At 47.5% G+C, this 23,545-nt stretch overlaps 1 protein-coding gene across 1 annotated transcript in view; it reads right to left on the minus strand.

Moving 5' to 3' along the window:
• Positions 1-216: 216 nt before the first annotated feature.
• The window catches only part of LMX1A (LIM homeobox transcription factor 1 alpha), a 173,528-nt gene continuing 150,199 nt past the window's right edge, over positions 217-23,545 (minus strand). Inside the window, exons 5-9 of the mRNA XM_069547625.1 lie at positions 11,878-12,050; positions 8,994-9,071; positions 7,123-7,192; positions 4,666-4,836; positions 217-2,380 (exon numbers count right to left, since the gene is read on the minus strand). Of these exons, the coding sequence (XP_069403726.1) occupies positions 2,220-2,380; positions 4,666-4,836; positions 7,123-7,192; positions 8,994-9,071; positions 11,878-12,050 (653 nt within the window). The 3' untranslated portion in view covers positions 217-2,219. The remainder of the gene's footprint in view (positions 2,381-4,665; positions 4,837-7,122; positions 7,193-8,993; positions 9,072-11,877; positions 12,051-23,545) is intronic.

Raw genomic sequence — 23,545 nt, forward strand, 5'->3', positions numbered from 1 at the left:
ATGGAATGTTCCCAGCACCTCCTCCTGGAGAGGCGTCTGTAGGGACTGAGGTCTCTGAGTCCATCTCGGCAGGAAGGTGAGAGCTGCTTTCCCCTTCTGTTTTGCTGTCATCGCTTGGTCAGGTTTCCCCTGCATGGGCAGCTTCAGCCACTGCGGACAAAACATCCAGGTCCCCCAGTCCCCTGCCAACCACCCCGCCCCTAAATAAACACCAGCTCATTTGTAAGAGGTTTTTAATTTGATCTTGGTATGCCATTAAGGAGCGGAATAAGGATCTCTACTCATCTTCACTCACACAGTATCTACTGCTTTTCTCTACCTGATCTTCACCATGGACGCCTGTGTAGTCATAGAGCGTCTGCATGATTTTCACTCAGCAGACTGGTTTAGGTTTCTCGGTGGTTTGCATAAATTATAAAAAAGAGCACAAAAATCACACAACAGTGACTCTATCATAGGGAGCTGTGTTCCCTCTGGCCTTGCAGACAGTGATGGGGACAAGTAGCCGTGACCAAAGCTCTGATGACTGGTGACATCCCTAGGAGGGAGGCCAAGCCTGTCCCGGCCCCTCTCGGAGGAGTCCTCTGTCTTCCCCATCAACTTGTGGTTTCTCAGGAGGCCTCCTAACACAGAAGGGTCCCATCTTAGCACCACAACTGGTGGACAGGGCGTGGAACTGTCCCTGCGTACAATGGCAGCTGGGTCTTCTGTGCTCAGCAACACGAAAGCGAGCCAGGAGGAGGAGCCCTGGGTTTCCGCCAGGACCTCCTCTGCCTCTATGAGCTCCAAGAGGCTGTTAGCAGAAAGAGCATCTGGACCATGGGTCAGCCAACTTTTCATGAAAAGAGCCAGATAGTACAGATAGTACCTATCTCAGGCTTTCCAGCTCACATACATTCTGCTGCATATTCTTCTCCCCCCTCCTTTTTTTTACAACCCTTTAAAAATAGAAAAACTCTTCTTAGGAGGCAGGCCGTAAAATACAGGCCTGCAGGCTGCAACCTCTGGTCTAAAACATGATAATAACCTGTCCAACCCATTAGTCACAGCCTCCTCCCCGTCGAAAGCCTCTCGTCCCCCTGGGCTGCCCTGATGTAGAACGTGCAGCCCAGGCTGGCCGGGGGTACTATGGCAGGCAGAGTCGCCCTCAGGCTCCTGCCCTGTAGGGCCAAGTGCCCTCCTTTGCCAAGTGGCTGGTTGGCTGGATTTTAAGCAAGTATAGATATTAGTCTCAGCCCTGCTCATGTGTCCTGGGGTTGAATTAAGCCTCAGTGTCCCCAGTGAGGTAGGTAAATACTATCAGCCTCATCTCACACTTGCAGATGGTGAAGTTCAAGAGCAGAATTGACTTGCCTAGTCAATTTCCTAGTCGTGTGACTTCCCAACAGTCACATGTCCAAATTTCAAAGAAAGCCAAAGAGGCTTTAAATTTCCTAATGATCAGGAATTGTTCTGTCCCCCCACAAGCCCAGTGATTGATTCCACCTCAAACAGAGCAAGAATCCACCAGTGAATACTGTCAGCCACACAGAGTAATTGCTTTCCAGACCTCAACGACACTCTCTGAAAACAGAATTAACTCAAGCACTCAAAGCTACGGGCCTCGGTGGAGCGGCGCTCTCTGCCCTGGCCACAAGTCTCTTCAAACTCAAAATAAAGTTTATAAAAGTAAATTATCTCATTTTATAACTTAAGTGCATCAAGCATTTCCTTAAATATAGTTCACACTGAAAATAAAGTTACTTTTTGCTGTACAGTTGGTGTGTTATAATTAGGAATAAACTTTGATGATAAAGTAGGAAAGGTTACACACTCACGCACACATCTATCTATCCGTTTGTCTGTCTGTGGGTGTGTGGATGGGTAGACATATGCACCTCTCGACAAGAGCTTCCCCCCAAAATGGTGGGAAGTTGTTAGGGGTCTCTAGTATCTAGTTTGCATGAAAATGCCTATATTAAAAGTCCCTGTCCTTAATGATAAACACATTTTCGTACCTAACACTAAGACTCTTATTAGAAACATTAAGCTATGCAATCCATACTGTATTCAGTCTTTGGAAATGCCAAGCTACACCATATCATTATACAACAGCATCCCCAACAAAACTCCCACCCACCCCACCTCTGCCCTGCCTCCCCATCCTAAAGCCAGTCGACCCCTCACGTAACACAGTTGTTCCAGAACGGGAGCTGAGCCACAGAATTCAAGGGGAGGACTCAAGAGGTGAAGTAAGAATTCTGCATGGAGTACAGATGATCAATGGGGTTTCCCACTCTGGCCTGCAGGGGCCCGGCTTCTGAGGTTGCTAGGAAACAGTCACCCAGGTTACTGAGGGAGGTGTCCTCACTATCCAGCTCGTGGAAGAGGGGCTCAGCACCTGAAACGGAGACGAAACACTGCCGTGAAGGTCCGGAAGGAGGGACTCACTCGGTGCCGGGACACTCAGCTGACCTCGGCCGGCGAGGTCTAAGAACACCACCCCGTCCCCACTATGGAAAGCCTGCCTCCTACCGGCTGCTGGGAATGGGGAGCGCTGGGGGTGACAGGAGGGCTACATAGAAGAGCAGGAGGGAGCAGAATCCCTGCCCACCAAAGACCTCCTTAGAGGGCTATGTCTAACGTGTAACAACTGAAAATAATATGAACTAGGATCTGACAAGGTAGTGCTAAACCGAGCGCAGCATAAGCAAATGATCCGCGTGTTTAGACACTGGCGGTGGGGAGTGGGCGAGACCCAGCACCGCAGGCTGCCGAGGCAGGCACAGGGCTTCCAGAGGACTCTGGCCACAGAAAAGGTTCTTGTAGGAGGGAGGGTAAGAAAACAAACATCGACTCTGTAAATGATGCTCACGAATCCACTGATGATAATACTTGTCCTTTCAAACAGCACAAACATACTAAGCGCCAGCTGTTTCCCCAGATTTGTACTGCAAAGGAAAGGAAGGTTAGGTGTCTGCACTCAACTAGTATAACCTTTGACAATGAAACTAGTATGGCAAATTGAGGAAGAGCTGGGGGACCACTGTGACCAGAACCTTGAGGTGTGGACATTTCACCTCCACTTCAAGTAAATGGGAGAGAGGAAAACTGCTGTTTATAAAACTTGTCATGTGGCTTTAATTATTCATTGTACTAAAGGATTCATCACAGGACTAATTTACGTAACAAGACCCCTAGGACTCTGAAAATGTATGAATTGGCAAAAAAACAAGAGCTATTTGTCCTGTTTTTGCACAGCAGAGGAGTGGAGACAGGCGTCGACGTGTCTTCTCAGGAAGCAGAGAGGATGGCTGTCACTGAGCACGCACATACGTGTGTATGAGTGAATGAGGTCAGTCGATGATGGCCCTGCAAGCGGCTGGATCTTAACAAATATTTGCTGAATGCACCACAGGGAAAGATAGGGCTGGTTTCAACAACGTAGATAATTTTATAATGAAGGCAAGAAAGAAGTTGACAAAATCTGTGCACTGAGGCATGTATCTCTGATACTGACATTTTGAAGGCTTACTGAATAAAACTTTATTTTTAGCTATCAGGGTTACTGATTTCACAGTCCAGGCAAATGCATTACATAGGCCATATACCTTCTCTGTATAAAAACCCAATGGCCTATATTTGACTCTAAGACTGAACTTCAGCCTTCAACACTAGAGCCTGCCCACTCCATCAGGGCATCCAGGTCCCAGCTGCTGTCCACTGGCTTCAGAAACAAGCCAGGAAAGTGGGGGAATCTCAGCTGCCCCCACACCCTGCCTTTAAAGCAACCCCATTTTGGCTGCGGTGGGACTGGGACTTTACTTCACAAGTCAGCTTATGTTTTAGGAATTACATGAGAATACCTGCTAGTGTCCATAATAAGAGAGTCCAATTAGAACCTCTGTTTTCCGTGCTTTTCTATGTATTCTTTCTTATGTAAGAGTTTGCATAATTAAGGCCTCTGACTATATCACTGCTGATAATGCTTATGAACTTGTAAGTGTGGTAAAAGTGATAGTGTTAGTCGCTCAGTCCTGTCCGACTCTGCGACGCCAGGGACTGAAGCTCACCAGGCTCCTCTGTTCATGAAATTCTCCAGGCAAGAATACTGGAGTGAGTAGCCATTCCCTTCTCCAGGGGATCTTCTTGACCCAGGAATCATGTGTGTCCCATGCACTGCACGAGTATGGTACCTGGCATGACAGTGTGCCACAGCAAGGTAAGTGTGGTGTTTGTGCTTAATTGCTCAGTCAGGTCTGACTCTTTGCGACCTCAGAGACTGTAGCCTGCCAGGCTCCTCTGTTCATGGAATTCTCCAGACAAGAATACTGGAGTAGGCTGCCATTTCCTACTCCTGGAAGTGTGGTATCTGGCAGGAAATGGAAGACTTGGGAAGTTAAATCCTAACGAAAAGGTCTGCAGTGAAAACACAACCTCCTTTTCTAACAAATAAAAAGTTTTGAAAAAGGAGAATAAATGGAAGCATGACTCATGGATATGCATACCGGTCTTACTTCTGGAGCCACAGGTTATGTGATTCTAGCAGCATTTTATGGGACACTTATTCTGCTTTGGAACTTTAATGAGCAACTAGGAACTGCCTAGGGAGAGGAACTGGGAGGGGATGAAAAACTCACGCAAGCAAGCTGTGCGAGGTCCCTGCGGGGCTTGAGTCCCTCTTACCATAGGGGTGCATGTGGTCTCCAGGCATCTGGGGTGGGGTGAGCCCCTGTCGGAAGGGATCTGAGCTGTAGACACTCTGCTCGATGGCCAGGAGCTGCTGTGGGGTGGGCAGAGCCGTGTAGGGGTTCATGATCCCTTCCATGCCAGCGCTCCCGCCACCGTTTGTCTGAGCTGTGGGACAAAGAAGAGGATAAATAATTCTCCACGTGCAGCCCAGTATCTCATGCTGAAGGTGGGGCAGGGCCCCTGAACAAGCTCTGAACTTCACATGCCCCACTGGCTGGGGACCGTACATGCTGTGTGGCCACGGCGACATCATTTTACTTTCCTCATTTACAGAAGGGAAGGGATGAGGTGACATCAGTGGTTCCCAGCTTGTGCCCTACCATGGGCCAGAAGTGACTATGCTGAAGGATAGAGAAGAGGGATGAGTGTTGTACTTGGAGAGCTTCCTTGAACCATATCATTAAGACAAAGGCAAGACACAGGCTTGGCAGCCAATGGAGTATACACATCCAAAGATCCTTCCAGTGTTACCCCACTAGGATCCTATCAGTCAAGTGGGTTCATCGTATTGATCCAGGGGGCCTTGTGGAGCTGATATGAAGACTCTGTGAGGGGTGTGTGTGTGCTCTGGGTCTGCAACTTGCTCTGCTGTGTACACAATTCCATCAGAAAAGGAGGACTCAGCTCCCCCTTCCACATCCTGCTGTGGTTCTCTGAACATGGCTGCATTAACTCTCAGCCTCTAGTTCCACCTTAAGTCCACCCTAGGAGCTGCCCCTAGAATTCTTCAAAGTTCCAAGCCCTAGGAGTCTGTGTTCTCATAATGCCATGATGCGTTTTCCTCCCTCTGAGCATGCTGGCCTGTATGGAGTCAACTGGCGTGGCTCCTCCTGAAGCCCTGTCCGATCTGTGACCCTCTCTGAGGCCCACAGAGTTGTGTGACAGGACTATCAGACAGCACTACCCTACCCTAGGGACGCCAGCCCGAGGTGCAGAGAGACAGAAAGGCAGGTCTCAGATCTCCAGACAGCACTGTACGTAGAGCTGCGGCAGATTCAGGTCTTCTGACCAGCTTGGCTCCACCCTGCCCAGCTGCCCATGCTCTTGCTTGATTTTTCTACCAGAGCATCTCTCTTGTCATTAAGATACTATTTGGCCTCAAAGGTAAGGAATAGAAAGAACTCTTGAGTGGAAAAATCAAATTTTTGATGGAGCCTAGCCCCACATCAAGCGCAAGGCAAGGTCCACGAAGGTAAGGGGCCAGCCCCTCTGTTTAGGGGCCAGACAACTGATGCCACTTTCCATGTGTGGTCCACAGGCTGGCAGAACAAGAATTTGTTAAAAGTGCAGACTCTTCAGGCCCACCAAAATCTCAAGGATCAGAATCTACACCAATACCAGCTGGTTGCGGTGCGCCTTAAAGGGCGAGAACAGGGCGCAAACAGACCACTCGGGAGAGTCTACTGGGCAGCTGAGGCTGGAGCCATGTCCCTTTAAGAATGATACTGTTTTAATGTCGTCATTTGTGCTTTTTTCTTTTATCTTCCTTAAAAGGCCCCAAGCTTGTCCCGTTTCACACAGTCCTCAGTCCTCACATCACCTCTATTGGGGCTGGTGCATGGGGATGACCCAGAGAGATGTTATGGGGAGGGAGGTGGGAGGGGGGTTCATGTTTTGGAATGCATGTAAGAATTAAAGATTTTAAAATTAAAAAAAATAAAAAACTAAAAAAAAATAAATAAAAATAATAAAAATATATATATACTTTATTAAACCAAAAAAAAAAAAAAACCCACAACACATGAAGGTACACGGAGGTAAGGAGAGCTAAGGCAGCATGACCAAGTGAGCCTTAGAGAGACAGGTTCCAGCCCAATTCCATCCTTCACCTATCTAGGACTGTAGTCCGTCTTGCAGAGCCTCTGTTTGTGCATCTGTAAGATGGAAATATTAATAACTCCTCTGCTCACCTTGGGGGTTGGTGGCTGTGAGTCAGGTCAGTATGAGTGAGAGCAAAAGTGCTCAGCAAAGGAGGGTTTTTTTTTCCACTATCATTATTTTTACTATTTCATATTATTTTGGAAGGGATTGTAAGTCACTGTGGTGTCTTCTATGAAACTGATTTGCCTAGAAGAAGGAGGGCTAGGCTGGACAAGAAACAGAGCGTATCTTTGACTCTGCAGGTAGGCCCCGACACAGGGCCGGATACCACAGCAGGGTCTGGGCACAGGGGCTTTGGACTGGTTAGTGCCACCTGCAATCCACAGTTCTGGGCCTCAGCTGGCGCCCTCTGCCCTCTCACAGTTCTCATGGTTTGGTCCTCCCTGGAAGGTCCCTTCTCCCAAATGAGTGTGGACTGGGCTTCAGGGAGCCCAGAGATGTCATTCCAAGGGCAGGGCAGTTGCAGGCCCCTGGCAGGAGAGGCCTGGCTAGGAGGAGGTGCCAGCTTACCGGTACTCAGCCTCTGGGTGTTCTGCTGATCTTGCTGCTGCTGCTGCTGCCGCCGGGCCAGCTTCTTCATCTGGGGAGGAGAGAACTCAGGAGTAGAAGTCAGGGGGCCTGCAGCAGGTTCTCACAGCTAGGCCAGGGGAGAATCAGCTCAGGGGGAAAGCAGAGGGACCCCTTCCCTAGCTTTTACTCAGGAGAGAATCCACGTTTCAGGAACCACACCTTGAGCCTGATGCATGGTGGCTGAGGGATTTCTACACCACAGCCATAGAAAGACAGCTGGCTAGGAAGCCACAGGGCAGCTGCTCTTAGCAGGAACAGGGATGCCCTCTCAACAAATAAAACCTGCTATGGCATCACAGTTTAATGTGAGGTGTAAGTAAGGGATGTGCAGTCTGCAAGCCAGCTTAGATGTGCAGTAAGGGCCTGCTGACAGCTGTGATTCGGCATGAGCCAAGAGGCCGTTCCACCCACTGGCCCTTGTGGCAGAGACTCCTACCAGGACATGCATGCCTTTAGGTAAGGAGCTTGTCTCCCAAAGCACACTAACTTCCCAGAAGGAACACATCAACCTAATCTTTCTCAAAGTGTCTTCTGTGGAACATTAGGGTTCCATGAGATCCTTGTTGTGTGTGTGTGTGTGTGGGGGGGGGGTGGGTGGCGGGCAACATTAGGTAAACCTTCATTCCCCAGGTAAATGAAGAGAAAAATAAGCATAAATTTAGGTATGTATTTCAAGAAGTGTTTCTGGGTTTCTCATCCTCTGGAAATTGGGCCTTCAGGTGGTTTTTTTTGAGTGTGTGTGTGTGTGTGTGTGTGTGTGTGTGTGTGTGTGTGTAGGGAACATTAGATTTTTAAAAAACTTCTTTATTGCAAGATTTCTCAGAACTTCAAATATGCTCCCTGCTTATGAATACATAGGCTATAGGTTCTCTCAAACCTACTGAACTATGAAATTCTTTCATAGAAAAGACCATGGACTACACACCAGAAGTCCGGTCTGAGGAATTCAGTTAGAGAAATGGTATCTTAACCAATCACGATTAGCTAATGAGATACGAATCCATCGCCCACTAAAGATTAGAGGTCTAGAGAAATGGGCCACTAACGTGTGTGTGTGTGTGTGTGTGTGTGTGTGTATGTGTGTGCCTAGTCATATCCAACCCTTTGCAACACCCTGGACTGTAGCCCAGCAGGCTCCTCTGTCCATGGCGTTTTCCGGGCAAGAGTACTGGAGTGGTCACCATTTCTCCCTTCAGGGAATCTTCCCAAATCCAGGGATCAAATCCATGTCTCCTGCATCTCCTGCATTGGCAGCCAGGTTCTTTACCACTGTGCCACCTGGGAAGCCCACCACATGCATGTGTGCAGGTAGGAAGATAAGTAAAGGTCTACGAGAAATGAGAGACCGTGGCAGGCGTATGCACACCTTGGTAGGATCCAGAGGACAACATGATGATCTAACAGGGACAGGCGGGGCACTAGGAAAGGTGAGTTAGGACATCCATTCCACGTGCCATATAGACCAATCATATGGGTGCTACATTGGTTTCCCTCTGAAATTTCAGAGGAACTCTGGCATCTGGTTAAATGAATAGGAATTAAAGGATCTGCTTTTACCAAGACACAGAAAGGTATTGCTTCATGAAAACGACTGACAGTCATAATCACAAGGAAAATAACAGCACCCCACTAGAACAGATGCCCTTCTGCAAGTATGCTGTGGCTGAAATGACTGCCCATCATAGACTTTCTGAATTGAGAGCACTAGTCTGTCCAATGAATTGAAGTTAGAAAATGTGTGGGCAAGTACAACATTCTACTATTATTTCAGGAAACCGGCCATACAGAGACAGAAGTAAGAAGCAGATTACCTTAGCTCTCTGGTTCTGGAACCACACCTGAACCACACGGACGCTCAGCCCTGTCTCTGCAGCCAGGGTCTCCCTCACCTTAAAAATATGTAACATTAGAAATATAGAAATATTGGCATGTCAGAGTAGAAGGCGGAACACTTCCTGTGCAATGCACAGGGAGCCCAACAGGCCACATCCTACACAGAAGCTGAGGAATATTCAACGCTCAGCGAAATCCCAAATACAGAGCGTTGCTTCCCTTCAGTGGAGAGACAGTGCTTCCCCAGGTAAGTGAGGGGAAGAAGCAGCATTCATTCAGGTTTGTATTTTAAGAAGTATTCCTGGGTTTCTCATCCTCTGGAACCTGGGCCTTCAAGTGGTTCTTAGATACTAGCAAAATCTATTTTTGTGTTTCGGCTGTATGCCAAGTATATGCCATAACCTGCTTAAAGAGAACTGGGGGTGAAAAATCACTTTGCAAAAGCAAATGGTTCTCACTTGCTCTCTTCTCCTACCTTAATTCACTGACTTAAATGTTTGGTTTTGTCCCTTATAGCTCTAGGTCACTTTGGGTGTCTCAGAACAGCGAGCTCTCAAAAAAGATAAGACAAGAGCCACCTGGTATCTGACAGAACAAGGCAGACCAGGCTGAGGTGGGTACGTGGCCTGGGGCTACAAAGAGACAGGACAATCGAGGTCCTTCTTGTGAAGAGAGGGGTTTAAACATCTGTCCTCCGTACAGGCACATGGCGAGGGACGGGCCAGAAGGGAAGAGGGAAGAGGCACAGATCTCCCAAGAGTGGCCCTGAGACCCACTGGCCCCTCTTGGTTAGATTCTGAGGAAATCAGACTTAGGAGCTCCTTGAGTAAACATAGAAAATAGAGCAAGCTGGAGGCCTCGGGAAGCGTTTACTTTTGTCATGCCACTCAGGCTCAAGCTTAGGAGAAACAGGATGATTAGAACAGATTTTTAAAGCACATCCTTCTGCTAAACAGCAGTGTACACAGGGGCCCACAGCCACCTGCAGAAACCCTATCCACCCTTCAGAGGCCCGGCTCAGAAGCCACCTGTCCCACAAAGCCTCGCCTGATTTCCCAGACTCGAGCGGCCGCTCCCTTCTCCCTGCTCCAGGCTGCCCCTCTGTCTTGGCCCTTGCGCTTTCTCCCCAGGGTCCCAGCGCACAGCTCCTCCCTACTGGCCCAGGAGACAGGCGGTGGGCACAGGCCACACAGAGGCTGGGGGTCTAGTTCATGCAGAACAAGCAAACCGCCAAGGGAGGTGGGAACTGGCCCTTGTGCAGGCCTACTTTGGGGCTCACTTTCTACCAGCTCTTTCTGCTGGAACTTAGGCGGCAGTGAGGTCAGGGAAAGAAAGCATCCTGCAGTTGAAACTTCAAAAGTCAGAAGTGGTGGGAGGATGTATTATGGTTCAGCAAATAACCATCCTTCCCACTCCTGGATGGGTATGTGCTTCCCCTGCACTCACAGTGGGCTTACCCACATGACTTGCTGTGGCCCATGGACTATTACTGGATGTGAAGTGAGTGATCTCCATGGAGATCCACTGGGCATGCCCAGTGGAACTCAGCCTCTTGCCTTCTGCCATTGTCAGGAGACCCATGTGCCCCAGGTGGCTGCTGCTCCTGTGGTATGGACCATTTAATGACAGACATGCGGGGCAGACCTGACCCTGAACCAGCAGCCAACCCACAGCCTAGCAGTAGGAAATAAATGTTTGTTGGAGCTGCTAAGATTTTGTTACTGCAGCAAAAACTGATTCCTACACAGAGGGAGGGAGGAAAAACAATGCTAAAAATTTTTTAATGTCTTTCTTCTATGAATTTCAATTCAATTTCAAGAACCTTTCTTTTCTTATCTTTTTTGCATAAAAGACAGTACCTGGTATGGCAGAGTCAATAAATGGTGGGTACTTAATAAGTAAATGCAGCTATTTGTGACAGAGACTACTAATTTTCTCCAAAATGAATTCTCTTTCTTCCTCTTAGCAACTGAATTCCTGTTTTAGGAATTTATATAGATACCCAGGTGGACTCATTTCCCAGGTCCATTTGTAATCACGGGATTAAATTCTAGTCAACAAGTGAGAGTGATGCAAAAAAAATCCCAGGGTGTGTATGTCCTTTAAAAAGAAACTGCTTGCCTCCCACCCCCTGCCCTACTCCCTCTTTTTCCACCATGGTAGCTGCAAAAAACGGTGACATCTGGAGCAGTCCCTTAGACTCATGTGATGAGACAAGAGTTTCTCGGCCAATCTTGTGTTGCTCACCTCTGGACTATGGTGAGAGCAACATGAACTCTTATTAAGTCACTGTATTTTTTTTTTTTTTTTTTTTTGCGTATTTGTTCACAGCAGCCCTGTCTGTAACAGCCCCAAACTGGAAACAACCCACATGCCCATCAACAGGTAAAGGGACAAGCAGCCCACGGTATACCTATGGAATACCATGCAATAACAAAAATGGGTGGACAACATGGATGAATGCCAAAATCACCACCTTAAGCAGAACGAACCGGACCAAAAAAAGAACATATGCTACAACCCACTGTATTTTCCTTCTATTGTAACATCTTGACCTATACCCCAAATGGAACTCCTTATTATTCTCCCCATTGCTCTCCATGAAATGAAAGGTAAGAGGACGTATCCAGTTGGAATGGTCCATGCCGAAAAGCAAAAGGAGATTCTACCACTGCCCCCGCCACAACTACAGGGATCCCTGGAGCCTCCAATGGGGCTCAAGGACACCCGCCCAGACTGTCTGAACAGCACTCCCCACCCTGATCCCCCCCCTCCAGGTGCCCGTCGACTCCCCAGAGGAGTCCAGGTTACACACAGAGGAGAGGGGCCTTATCCCCTTTCTTCCCTTCTTCCCCTCTGTACCTTCCTGCAAGGCTTGGAGGATACTTCAAACGAGGCCTTGAATGCTCTCCTCTGTTGGGTTGTCAAGATGGTTCTGGGACGTTTGGGGCGCTTATGGTCCTTGCTGTCCTCAGAGGCTCCTTTCCCTGCCCCGTGGGCTGACTTGCAAAGACTTTCCTCATCATCACTTTTCCCTGAAAGAAGCAGAAGTAATATGTTGAGTCCCTCAAGGCTGCTACCTGGAGTTGTATGTTATTCCATAATAAGACACTCAGGTCCACGTTCTGAGGATGACTTAAGATATGAATGAAACAACCTGTGTGGTATTGATCCCAAAGCCCCCAGGAAGGGGCTAAGGGAAAACTTCTGAAACTTGGAGATAGGAACCAGGAAGTCCACCATCACAGCTCAGAACTTCCTCCCAGGATGTTGTCCCAGCTCCACATTTACCAGCTGTGTGGCCTTGAGCAAGTGACGTAACTCTCTGTGGATCAATTTCCTTCTCTGTAAAATCGGGATAGAGGAGAACACTTCACTGAGGTTATCTGAGGATTAAATGAGGTTACCAAGACGGCATTCAGAAGGCTGATAAGCATATACTAAATGCCCAGTAAGCACTGGTTATTAGTGTACTAATAGTTTGTGTAGTTTTCTTGACCTGGATAAGTTATATATAACTTCTAGATACTATGACTGAAATACTAGCCACTGCCAGGAGGTAAAAAACAACACTGTTTAAAAGGCCTCAGAAGACCAGCATAAAACTACGTGCAGAGACAGATAAAAGGCAATTAGTCAAAACTGCCTGTCTATAAGATAAATAATTCTCTAGTAAAAGTAACTATGTGCTTATTTCAACTTTATCAGCAGTGATCAATACAAGGAGTAACCTGAAGGAAATAAAGCCTCTAGTACATATGACATTCATTCCCAGGCTACCTTTCGCATCCCACAGATTTCACACTTTTGAGAAGATGCTTCCAGGGTCTAGAAAACACCCCTGTGAGAGAGATTCCTTCCTATTTTGGGCATTAAGCCACAGGCAGTTTTGTGCTCGCATTACCCTAGTAAGACCCTCATTTCTCTCTGGGTCCTTACACAGCTCAGCTGCCCTCTTTCCTCCAGGAGAAACCTTTGTCCCAAGAGCTTCCTTGGCTCCAGTCCCCTCATTCTGGTCCCCTTCTGGCCACTTCAAGAAATCTAGGATGAGGGGACCCACTGGGTGTGAGCTCCACATCCTACTACTTCATCCCAACCTCCTCTGCAAAGATGCTTTTTTGCATACCATGTTTGAGTTTAGACTTAGTTTAATCCTACTTTTTGACTCTGCTAGAGCCAAAAAACCCCTTATTTTTATCTGAAAGACAATGGCTAAGAAGCTTTCCTCTATGAACTTTTAGACATACAGTCTGAACGTGAAGGAAGATGAACCTCTGAGTTCCTCGACGGCATGACCCTTGCAATGTAACTGAACAGTCTGACACAGGCAGCCCTGGGTCTCCATCCAGCTCTGTCCTCTTATTTTAAGTTCCACCCTGTGTAAGGGAGGCCCTTCACTGAGCCTGCCCTGGAGATAAGAACACCCAAAGCAGCTAACACGGAGGCACAGAGCAGGCTTCTATTAGATGTCATGGGAAGGACATCTTTTCCTCTCTGCCTTACTTCCTGTGAGAGTACAAATGATACAACCTAAAAGATGGATGAAGGTGAGATTAAAGAAGAATCTTCATGACAAGGATTGGCCACTCTGGCCTCTTCAACTCTTTGGCTTCTTTTCCCAGGGGAGAATTCAGCAAGCTGATCTAAGTCAGATGTAAGGGGTTTTAGGATCTTTCTAGAAGGAGGTTTTCAGAATGGCAAGAAGAAAAAACCATGTAAGAACTAAAAGCCTTGGGGAACTAAGAAGATCATACAAGGAGAGAAAAGGTAGGAAAAAGGAGGCCATTGATGGTGCACATTCATCCTCGCTGGGCCCTACATCCTGCTACTCAGAGACTCCCCACACTCAGTCTTTTGTGAAGCCAATAATTCTGAGTGGATTCTTTGGGATCAAAAGATGCTCCTCTGATACTGTTGATGCTTTGGGTACTACTTCTGAGGCAATGTGGCTGACACCCCATGCCAAGCATTGGGCAGCTCTCCTGCAAGGCAGATGACTACAAGGTTACTGAGTCTGGGACAAATGAGTGAGCAATCCAAAGCACAGAACTGATTTTAAAATGTAGTTGTATCACCTTCAGAACCTACATGTCTTATACCTGTTTTGTCCATAAAATGGTATTTGCAAATGTCTCACAGAGTCAGTCTGGTTCTTTTACAGTCACATAGCTTGATACAAATGCATACTGATGACTAGGATGATGCAACTACTGAAAATGCAAAATCTAAAATAATGCTAGGTTCCATGATAATGGCTCATAGATGCTGACACCATTCAGAAGAGCATGATGGTACAGTGTCCACAAGCATGGGCTCCAGAGCCATAGGAACTCGGGTTTCAATTCTGGCCTTGTCGGTGATGATGTGTGATTGTCAAGAAATTCCCAAGACTCAATTTTCTTATTGGAGAAGGTGACAGTGTTGTTGGAATTAAATGAGATGATATATGTAAAGGGTTTAGCACTGTCTAGGTATGATAGGTACGTAGTAAATCATCATCATCATTTCAAAGGATGTGTTCTTAATCTGAGATCCGCGTTTTCTCTTAACAGTTGCACCTTGATGGGAGTCTGAGTTATGGTTTTAAGTGCAAGCATTCACTCCTCTCTCTTTGCAGACATGACCCTAGCTTGCACTGAGTTGGTTTTATAGAAAGTGAGTGTGCGAGTGCTTGTGAGGAGGAAAAGAGAGGGAGAGGGCATCAGGGCTGGTTCCAGAAGGAAGATGTGATGAGTGAAGTTTGTTCAGAGCCCCAGCAGTGGTTGGCTGGGGCCCCTGCTGTCTGTGTACTCTGGACTCACCCCTGCTAAGGCACGTGCACATTTCCCAAGATCCCATCATGGAACAGCTAGGAGGAGGGCAAAAAGAACCATCTGCTAGGGCGGCATCACAAGCAGCTGCTCACTCATTCTCTCTACATCCCTGAGAGGAGAGATGAAAACATTTGTTTTCAGAGGAGGAGGAGAAGGAGGACAGGCAGACATGGGAGGAGAGGGAGGATGAGATGAAGATCTGAGCCTGGAGTGCCTCTGTCATTTTTGTGGCGCATTTTCTTCCTTTGATTCCTCCTTGTTGCTGTTCAGTCTTTCTCCTCTGTCTCCTAAGGGGCCCCATTTTGCCTTCCAAGAAACATTAGATGCTCTAGAGCAGGCATCTGCAGACTTTTTTGGTCAAAGGCCAGGGAGTAAAATATTTCATTCTTTGCAGGTCTTATGGTCTCTATTGCAACCACTCAGCTCTGCTGTGTAGCATGAAAGCAGCACAGACGGGATGAAGAGGCGTGGCTGGGTGCCAATAAAACTATTTCCCAAACAGGCACCCAGCCAGACTTGGCCTGCATGCCATAGTGTGCTGACCCCTGCCCTGGACCACTCCTGACCTGTTCTCCGTCAAAACGTACATATCCTGTGTGCCAGGCTTTCAGGCTGTGACTCTGGAGCAGGAAGCACTGCCCAACACTGAGGAGTTAGTGACTGCCATAGTTTGATGCGTCCTCTGGCACAGTCAGCAATGTACAGACATGGAACAGGAAATACCTCCAACCAAACATTGACCACAGTGAAATTTCAGGTGTCTTGGCAGATCTGAGCAAGAGAGAGTCTGAAGACGGAGGAATGGAGTGCCTCTGGGCATCTCCAAAAATGCAGACAGATGTCGCGACCCAGCTGCCAGGGGGAATGCAGACCATCGCTGCCAGGTGGTGAACATGAGCGCAACAGTGCCCTCTGACTCTTTCGGGGAATTTCCAGGCCACTCCTGGGATGTTAACACAGGCTCCTGCCGCCTCCTCCAGCAGGGGAGGGCTGCCTGCCTCTGATGCCGACTTCTCCATGCAAGTCCGCAGTGCCTCAAATATACACTTAACGATTTGTCCAAGAGAAAGGAAAGTTCTAAATGAGCCAGGAGATTTCTCACTGGGCCAGCAGGAGTACCATAGAGCAGAAGATGAAGAAAAACCTTCTAACAGCAGAGACGTCGCGGGAGCGGAGGGAGGGCTGGCCTCTCTGCCTCACCAGAGGCTCCCACACCCAGATGCAGGCCAGAGCGATCCCTCATAATTTAAGCTGACACCCCTCAGCGGAGATGAAAGGAACACCACTGGCTGTCTCCCACAACAAATGTCAGCATCCCTGGAGGCCATTTAGACACAAACGCAGCATAAATCTGACTCCTCGAGGGAAAGTCCAGAGATTAAGTCTCCACGCACAGCCTACCAGGCTGAAATGAATTTGCTTGGCACAAAATTTGCTTGGAGCATGTTTCTCAGGGCCTTTTTTTCCCGCTTTCTTGTAAAAAAGAAAATCTGGAATGGCTCAGGGGCTATAGCTTCCCTTTGCCTGGTCCTCCCACTCATTCGTGACATAAGCAATGGCAGATGAAAGATCAGCCGTGGTTTATGGCTCCGAGACAGGCTGTACTACCTGTGGGGCCTCCCAGATTCATTTCAGGTTGTTGGAAAAATCCCAACGGCCCATAAACTGGGCAAGAGATATCAGAGCTTGGCCCAGGAGGTGAGGGTGAGGGAGGGGGACCAGAGACCCTCAAGTGAGGGAAAGGAGAGGCAGGAACAAGGCTCAGATGCTCCCCCCGTGATGGTCCTCACCCCCGTGATGATCCTCATAAATGTCCTTCAGGCAGGGGAGAAGAGGAAGGCTCTGGGACTTGTGGTGGGTGGAGGGGGAGGGAAAGAAGCAAGGGAGGAATTTATGAGGACAGAAAACATAGGAAACTATTTCAGTCACTGCCCTGTGCTAGAGGATCAGAATTCCACTCTCCCCGAGCATAGATGCAAGGCAGCATTTCACATTCAAGAGGCAGGAGGTAAAGCTCTCTAGAATAGTGATGTCCCTGTAGCTAGTTTGAAACTGCCTTATACAGAGTCCTTCAAGGAGGTCTCAGCTCAGACCCAAATCACATTTCTGTAGATTTGCCTTGGACTTTGCATCAGCATCCACTCAGCATCTATTGTGGGTTCCCGTGTCAGGCACTGCAGAAGGAAAATTCTGGGCTACAGAGATGATGGAGATTCGGCTTCTGCTCTTACAGATCCCAGATTAACAGAGGAGAATGATCAGGTGCCAAAATAATAACTCTGCTTACAGGAGCTGGAGGAGGAGGCTGGGAACGCAACAGAATACATACAGGTGTCACTGGAGGTGCAAGTGAATGACAGGCAATGCACAGAAGCTGCCAGGCAGCAAAGGACAGAGAGGGTGTTTTGTGTCAAGAGAGAACGTCAAATAGCAGGGGAGCAAGACCTCGGCCTGGCAAGTGAGGCTCATTGAATATACAGTCCACTTGCACATCACCAGGTACTCAGCCCCGGGGATGACAGAGATCAGAGGCGACCCCTTGCTCTCAAGGAACAGACAGAGAGCATGTGAGAGAGTTAGCATGTGTCAAACAATAAATATAACATAGTATTTGGTTATGAGTTTTAGGCATGGTAAAAAGGACTATCAATAAAAATGGAGGCATATAGAAGGGGAAAGAAGGAAGGGATAAATTAGGAGTTTGGGATTAGCAGATACACTATATATTGATAATACTATATGTATAGTATTATATGGATGTGAGAGTTGGACTGTGAAGAAAGCTGAGCACTGAAGAACTGATGCTTTTGAACTGTGGTGTTGGAGAAGACTCTTGAGAGTCCCTTGGACTGCAAGGAGATCCAACCAGTCCATTCTGAAGGAGATCAGCCCTGGGATTTGTTTGGAAGGAATGATGCTAAAGCTGAAACTCCAGTACGTTGGCCACCTCATGCGAAGAGTTGAGTCATTGGAAAAGACTCTGATGCTGGGAGGGATTGGGGGCAGGAGGAGGAGGGGACGACTGAGGATGAGATGGCTGGATGGCATCACGGACTCGATGGACGTGAATCTGAGTGAACTCCGGGAGTTGGTGATGGATAGGGAGGCCTGGCGTGCTGCGATTCATGGGGTCGCAAAGAGTCAGACACGACTGAGCAACTGAACTGAACTGAACTGATATTTATACTATATAGCTCTACACTTTTACCATATATAAAATAAACAACAAGGTCCTACGATATTGCACGGGGAACTATACTCAATATCTTGTAATAAACTATAACAGAAATGAACCTGAAAAAGAATATATATGTATGTATAGCTAAATCACTGCTGTACACCTGAGACTGATACAATACTATAAATCAACTATACTTCCATTTTTAAAAATAAAGGCATTGAGGAAGGCGGGTGTCAATGAGCCGGAGGAGCTAGTGAAGGCAGGAGCCTAAATGTAAGGGAGCAAGGAGGAGTGGGTCCAGACAGGCACAGGGGAGAGGGCAGGGGCGGGGAAAAGGGCTCAGCCCGAGACTGGAGAAAAGGGGAAAAATGTGCATGCTGGCCAGTAGGGGGCCCTCAGGGCCTCAGAGGGTGTGCACATCTGGGGAAGAACAGCAGGGTGGAGAGGCCTCGTGGAGCTTTCTCCTGGGGCCCAGACGATCCTGAGCCAATGTCATTAGCAATGATGAGACCTGGGGGAGTTCCGTGGCTGGAGCTACACAGGAAAAGTGTGGAACCAGGGTAAGGGCCCCGTGGTCCAGGAAAGCAGACACCGGTGTCTACATGCGGGTGATGCCGCCCGGCCCCCAGGCCCGCTTTGCAGACTGGGCTGAGGAAGCCTCTCAAGTCTCAGCACTGGACAAGGGACCTGAGAAAAGAAGAAAAGGCCCACAGCCCAAGCACCAGTTAGGTGTCAGTCTGTGTCCAGGGCAAACATTTCACCTCATCTCCATGGCAACACAGCATGGCAGCCACTGGGAGGACTCCTCTCCTACCTAAGGAATAATCACAGCTTAGGAAACCGTCAGAAACCTCCCCCAACACACAGGATCCAGGTGGTGGGGCCAGGTTTCACGCCAAGCTTGCCTACTTCCAAGCCCAGGTGAGAAACACTCCCGCAGGGAGCAGAGATTCAGACTTTTTACCCAGAAAATAAGGCGTAAACAAATGACAGTCACCTGTGTGGGCCCTGGCCCAGGAGTGGGGGCAGTTTAGGTGCCAGGTCTCCCGTAACCACTGAAAGACCACTCTTTATATCAAAAGAGCAGATGGAGTAGTGGAAGGTAACTCTGGCCATGAACAGGAGACCCGGATTCTAGTTCTGGTTTTGCTACTCAGCTGTGTCTCCTTGAAACAACAGTCCTTTCCCTTAACTAACACTTGACAGCTTCCCTTTACAATTGCATTATTTCCTTGTTTCTGTTGGAACACTAGGAGGCAGGAATTGTGTTATTATCCGTCCCCCCTTTCTTTTTAAACTACACATGAGTAAACCAGGCCCCAGGGAGGTGAGTGATATTTTGCCGAAGGGCACACAGCTGGGATGCTCTATCTTCCACTTCCATCTTCCCTCTCCTGCCTCCTCTGCCTCCCAGGGTTGTGATGATCCAAGGATACCTGGGACTTGCAGCACCAGGTAAGGCAGCATCAGTGTTATTAAAGAGTGAGGAGAGAGAAGGGTGACAGATCTTCCACTCTGAGCTCCTGCTGGAAAAGCCATTCTTTTCCGTCCGAAAAGGACAGACCTTATTTTAAATCCTGGTTCCCCTCACTCCACCCCACTCTCCCCAGGCACACCCTGCCACTCCAACCCTCACTCTGGGAGGATCCTCAGTCATGGGGCACCTAGCATTTCAAGATCAGGGCAGACAAGAGCAGAGCTACACTCCTGAGCAGACCACAGATAAGGGGTCCCAAGAAGAACCCCTCTGTTCAGCCATGTCCACTGTGGATGGAGGCTCCTGTGCCAAGCAGAGGAAGAGGGGCACCCAGCTCAGACTTCCAGGTTATCCCCCCAGGAGAGCTCGATCTCCACTCTGAGAATGCAGACACCGCCACCCCCCCCCCGCCCCCCCGCCCCAAGCCTAGCACCCTCTCCTTTTGCTTTGCTTGGCTGGCTGGTGTTCCTGAAGTTCCCCTTGAGCCTGGGAGGTTTGTCGGGAACAGAGACAGTACTGCTGGACTGGTGGAATTTCCGTGGATCTGCATCAGTTTGGGGTCTTTTCACATTTCAATAGGCTTTCTGCTGACATTTACCCTGCCTCACTCCCTCTCCCTTCTATACAGGCATACACACTCTGTATCTTTTCCTCTCTGAGTTTTCCCACCTCTTTGTCCTCCCCTTTTTAATGAAAAGATGGCCACGTGCAACCCCAACTGATAAGCAGAGGTAAATGTTGAATGGAACTATGCATAGCTTTGCCAGTACTGGAAATCTTGATGATCAGGACATCAGAAAACACCTCTCCACCACCATCACTGTATTCCAATCAAGCATGGATGCATAAACTATAACTTGTTCTTTTTGATTCAGCCAAACTTAGGTCTGGCTCATAACAAGTCAAATCAGATATTTGGGGTTCTGCTCTCAGTCTCAACTGCTGTTTCATCGCTAAGTCATCTCTGACTCTGCGACCCCATGGACTGTGGCCCGCCAGGCTCCTCTGTCCATGGAATTTCCCAGGCAAGAATACTGGAGTGGGTTGCCATTTTCTTCTGCAGAGGATCTTCCTAAATCAGGGTTTAAACCCACATCTCCTGTTGGTAGGCAGATTCTTTACCTACCACTGAGCCACGTGGGAAGTCTCTCAGTCTCAATAAAAGCTCATTAATCGGCTAACCCGATGGCTCACTAGGCAAGGGGTGTGATGTGCATGACAATGTATTTGGTTATATTATTAAGGTTTGAGTGTGTTTGCTCCAAACTCAGGAACTGACTTAAGTGGATTGAACACCATGTCTCTTTGGAATAATCCAATTTAGCTGCATTGATCACCAGTCTTCAGGAGGATAAAATTATCTGGACTGGAAGACAAAGGGTTAATTATCTAAGTTAAAAAGACCCAGACCAACAATCCTCCAGGTGACTGGGGAGCTGGGGTGAATTGGCTAAAACATTCTAAATATTAGGACGAATTCATTGTGGACTTAATCACAGAGAGAATTTGCCTAGAGAGCCACAGCTGATCTGACTGCCTACCCCCTTGGTCTAGATGTTCTGGTTCTGCCAGGCCCTCTGCTGGTTTGGAAAGACAAACCAAGGCCAATACCCAGTCAGGCCTGTGCCTTCAGACTCTAGACCATTCTATAAACCACTGATAGGCTCAAAAGAAAAGGGCCAAGTGAAGTCAGATACCTAGCCTCCGATATTACATCCACCACTCATCTGCCGTGTGACCTAAGGCAAATGACCTAACTTCTCTGAGCCCCACCTTCCTAATTTGTAAAATCAGGGCAATAAAGAGCTGATAAGCTACCCTGATGGCATTATGAACTCAGCAATAAGAACAGGTAAAAGCACTTTGAAAAAAATTTGTAAATAGCATAAACATGTGAGATATTTTTTTACTTTATTATGCTTCTTGGGTGTTCATGAACTTATTATATGTTTCTACTGGTTAAGAAACTCACAGTTCTCATACAAAATTCCTGTCATTCAACAGCCACACATGAGTGTGCCTACTGTGTACAGGTACTTGACCCAGGGTAAGGAGGAATGGACAAGGTCCAGGAAGTCACTGATCTCCTATCCCTAGTGGGAGAAGAGAGAGAAAGAGGAAAGAAAAACATAATGTAGCTGCTAACATGTTAAAATGTTAAGAATAAAATAAAACAGAGTAATTAGCCAAGGAATGACTGGGGGCCGGGCAAACCCTTCTTTTGTTTCCACAACTCTCCACTAAAAAGATCCAAATTTATCTTGTCCTGAAGCCTCCCCCAGCTCCTTCCCAAGTCAATTTCATCCCTTTCCCAATGCCCGGAGCACCTCCTTGTCGACCGCCAATGTTTTAGTTATTCAAGTTAGAAGACAAGTGCATATGTTGCTCGACATTATTCTCCAACCATTTAAACAAAAACAAAATTACAAATGCTCAGATTAAAAAAAAAACTGTACTGGACTAATATAAAACTTTCATTATGGGGGACTTCCCTGGTGATCCAGTGGTTAAGACTCCACGCTTCCACTGCAGGGGGCATGGGTTCGATCCCTGGCTGTGGATCCCACATGCCTTGCAGAATAGCCAAATAAATAAATAGATAAAATTCCATTATGGGCACTAGAACAGAGTGGTTAAGGGCAGTGCCTTGGCCTCAATGTTTTGCTCCATCATGTACTAGCTAGTAGTCTGAGCCAAGATGCCTCTACACTGTTTTGGTTTGTCAAATGGGGTTAATAACACCTACCTAAAAGGATAGTTATAATAATTATATGGATAATTTATATATACAATATTTATAGTACTAATGGACAAGGCAATGGCACCCCACTCCAGTAGTTTTGCCTGGAAAATCCCATGGACGGAGGAGCCTGGTAGGCTCCATGGAATAGCTAAGACACGACTGAGAGACTTCACTTTCACTTTTCACTTTCCTGCATTGGAGAAGAAAATGGCAACCCACTCCAGTGTTCTTGCCTGGAGAATCCCAGGGGCAGAGGAGCCTGGTGAGCTGCCATCTCTGGGGTTACACAGAGTCGGACACGACTGAAGTGACTTAGCAGCAGCAGCACAGTACTAAATTCATGGTGAGAATTTCATAAATTCTAGCTAATTACCATCGTTATAATTTTGCATCCCTTCTATACAGACCAAATCTAAATCATCTTTGTATCCTCCACATATACCACCACATTGAACACTCAGAAGGCTAATAATTACTTTTAAGTAGTTTGTATCTAAAGCATACAGAACAAAGTGATGCAGTGTATTAACATACATGCTGAGGCCTGTCTTTCCATTTTTCAGAGATTAATTCACCAGTGTTAACCAACTTCCAGTAGCTATAGAAATTAGTATAAAATTACTAGCTACTTCCATACTTGGGCTCAGCTAGGATGGAATAAAGAAAGCTGAGTGCCAAAGAATTAATGCTTTCGAACTATGCTATTGGAGAAGACTCTTGAGAGTCCCTTGGACTGCGAGGAGATCAAACCAGTCCTTCCTAAAGGAAATCAGTCCTGAATGGTCATTGGAAGGACTGATGCTGAAGCTGAAACTCCAATACGTTGGCCACCTGATGCAAAGAACTGACTCCTTGGAAAAGACCCTGATGCTGGGCAAGACTGAAGGCAGGAGGAGAAGGGGACGACAGAGGATGAGATGGTTGGATGGCATCACCAATTTGATGGACATGAGTTTGAGCAAGCTCTGGGAGTTGGTAACGGACAGGGAGGCCTGGTGTGCTGCAGTCCATGGGGTCACAGAGTCAGACATGACTGAGCGACTGAAATGAACTGAACTGTACTGTGGATGAAATTCACTTCCCTTAAACCACAATTTGAATTTCTTTTTTGTGCTGACATTCATTCCACTGACAGTCTCATCAGTACCATCCAGTTATGTTTCCATAAAAAGGATAGGAGAGAACACCATGACAAAGAAAACCCAAAATACAATAATTAAGACTAGAAGAAGGTTGGCATACATATACTGCTATGTATAAGATGCTTAATAAAAACATAATTTTTATTATGTACCAAGCCCTGTACCCAAGGTTTA

This window comes from Ovis canadensis, chromosome 1, assembly GCF_042477335.2.
Source record: "Ovis canadensis isolate MfBH-ARS-UI-01 breed Bighorn chromosome 1, ARS-UI_OviCan_v2, whole genome shotgun sequence".
NCBI classification, from domain to species: Eukaryota; Metazoa; Chordata; class Mammalia; order Artiodactyla; family Bovidae; genus Ovis; species Ovis canadensis.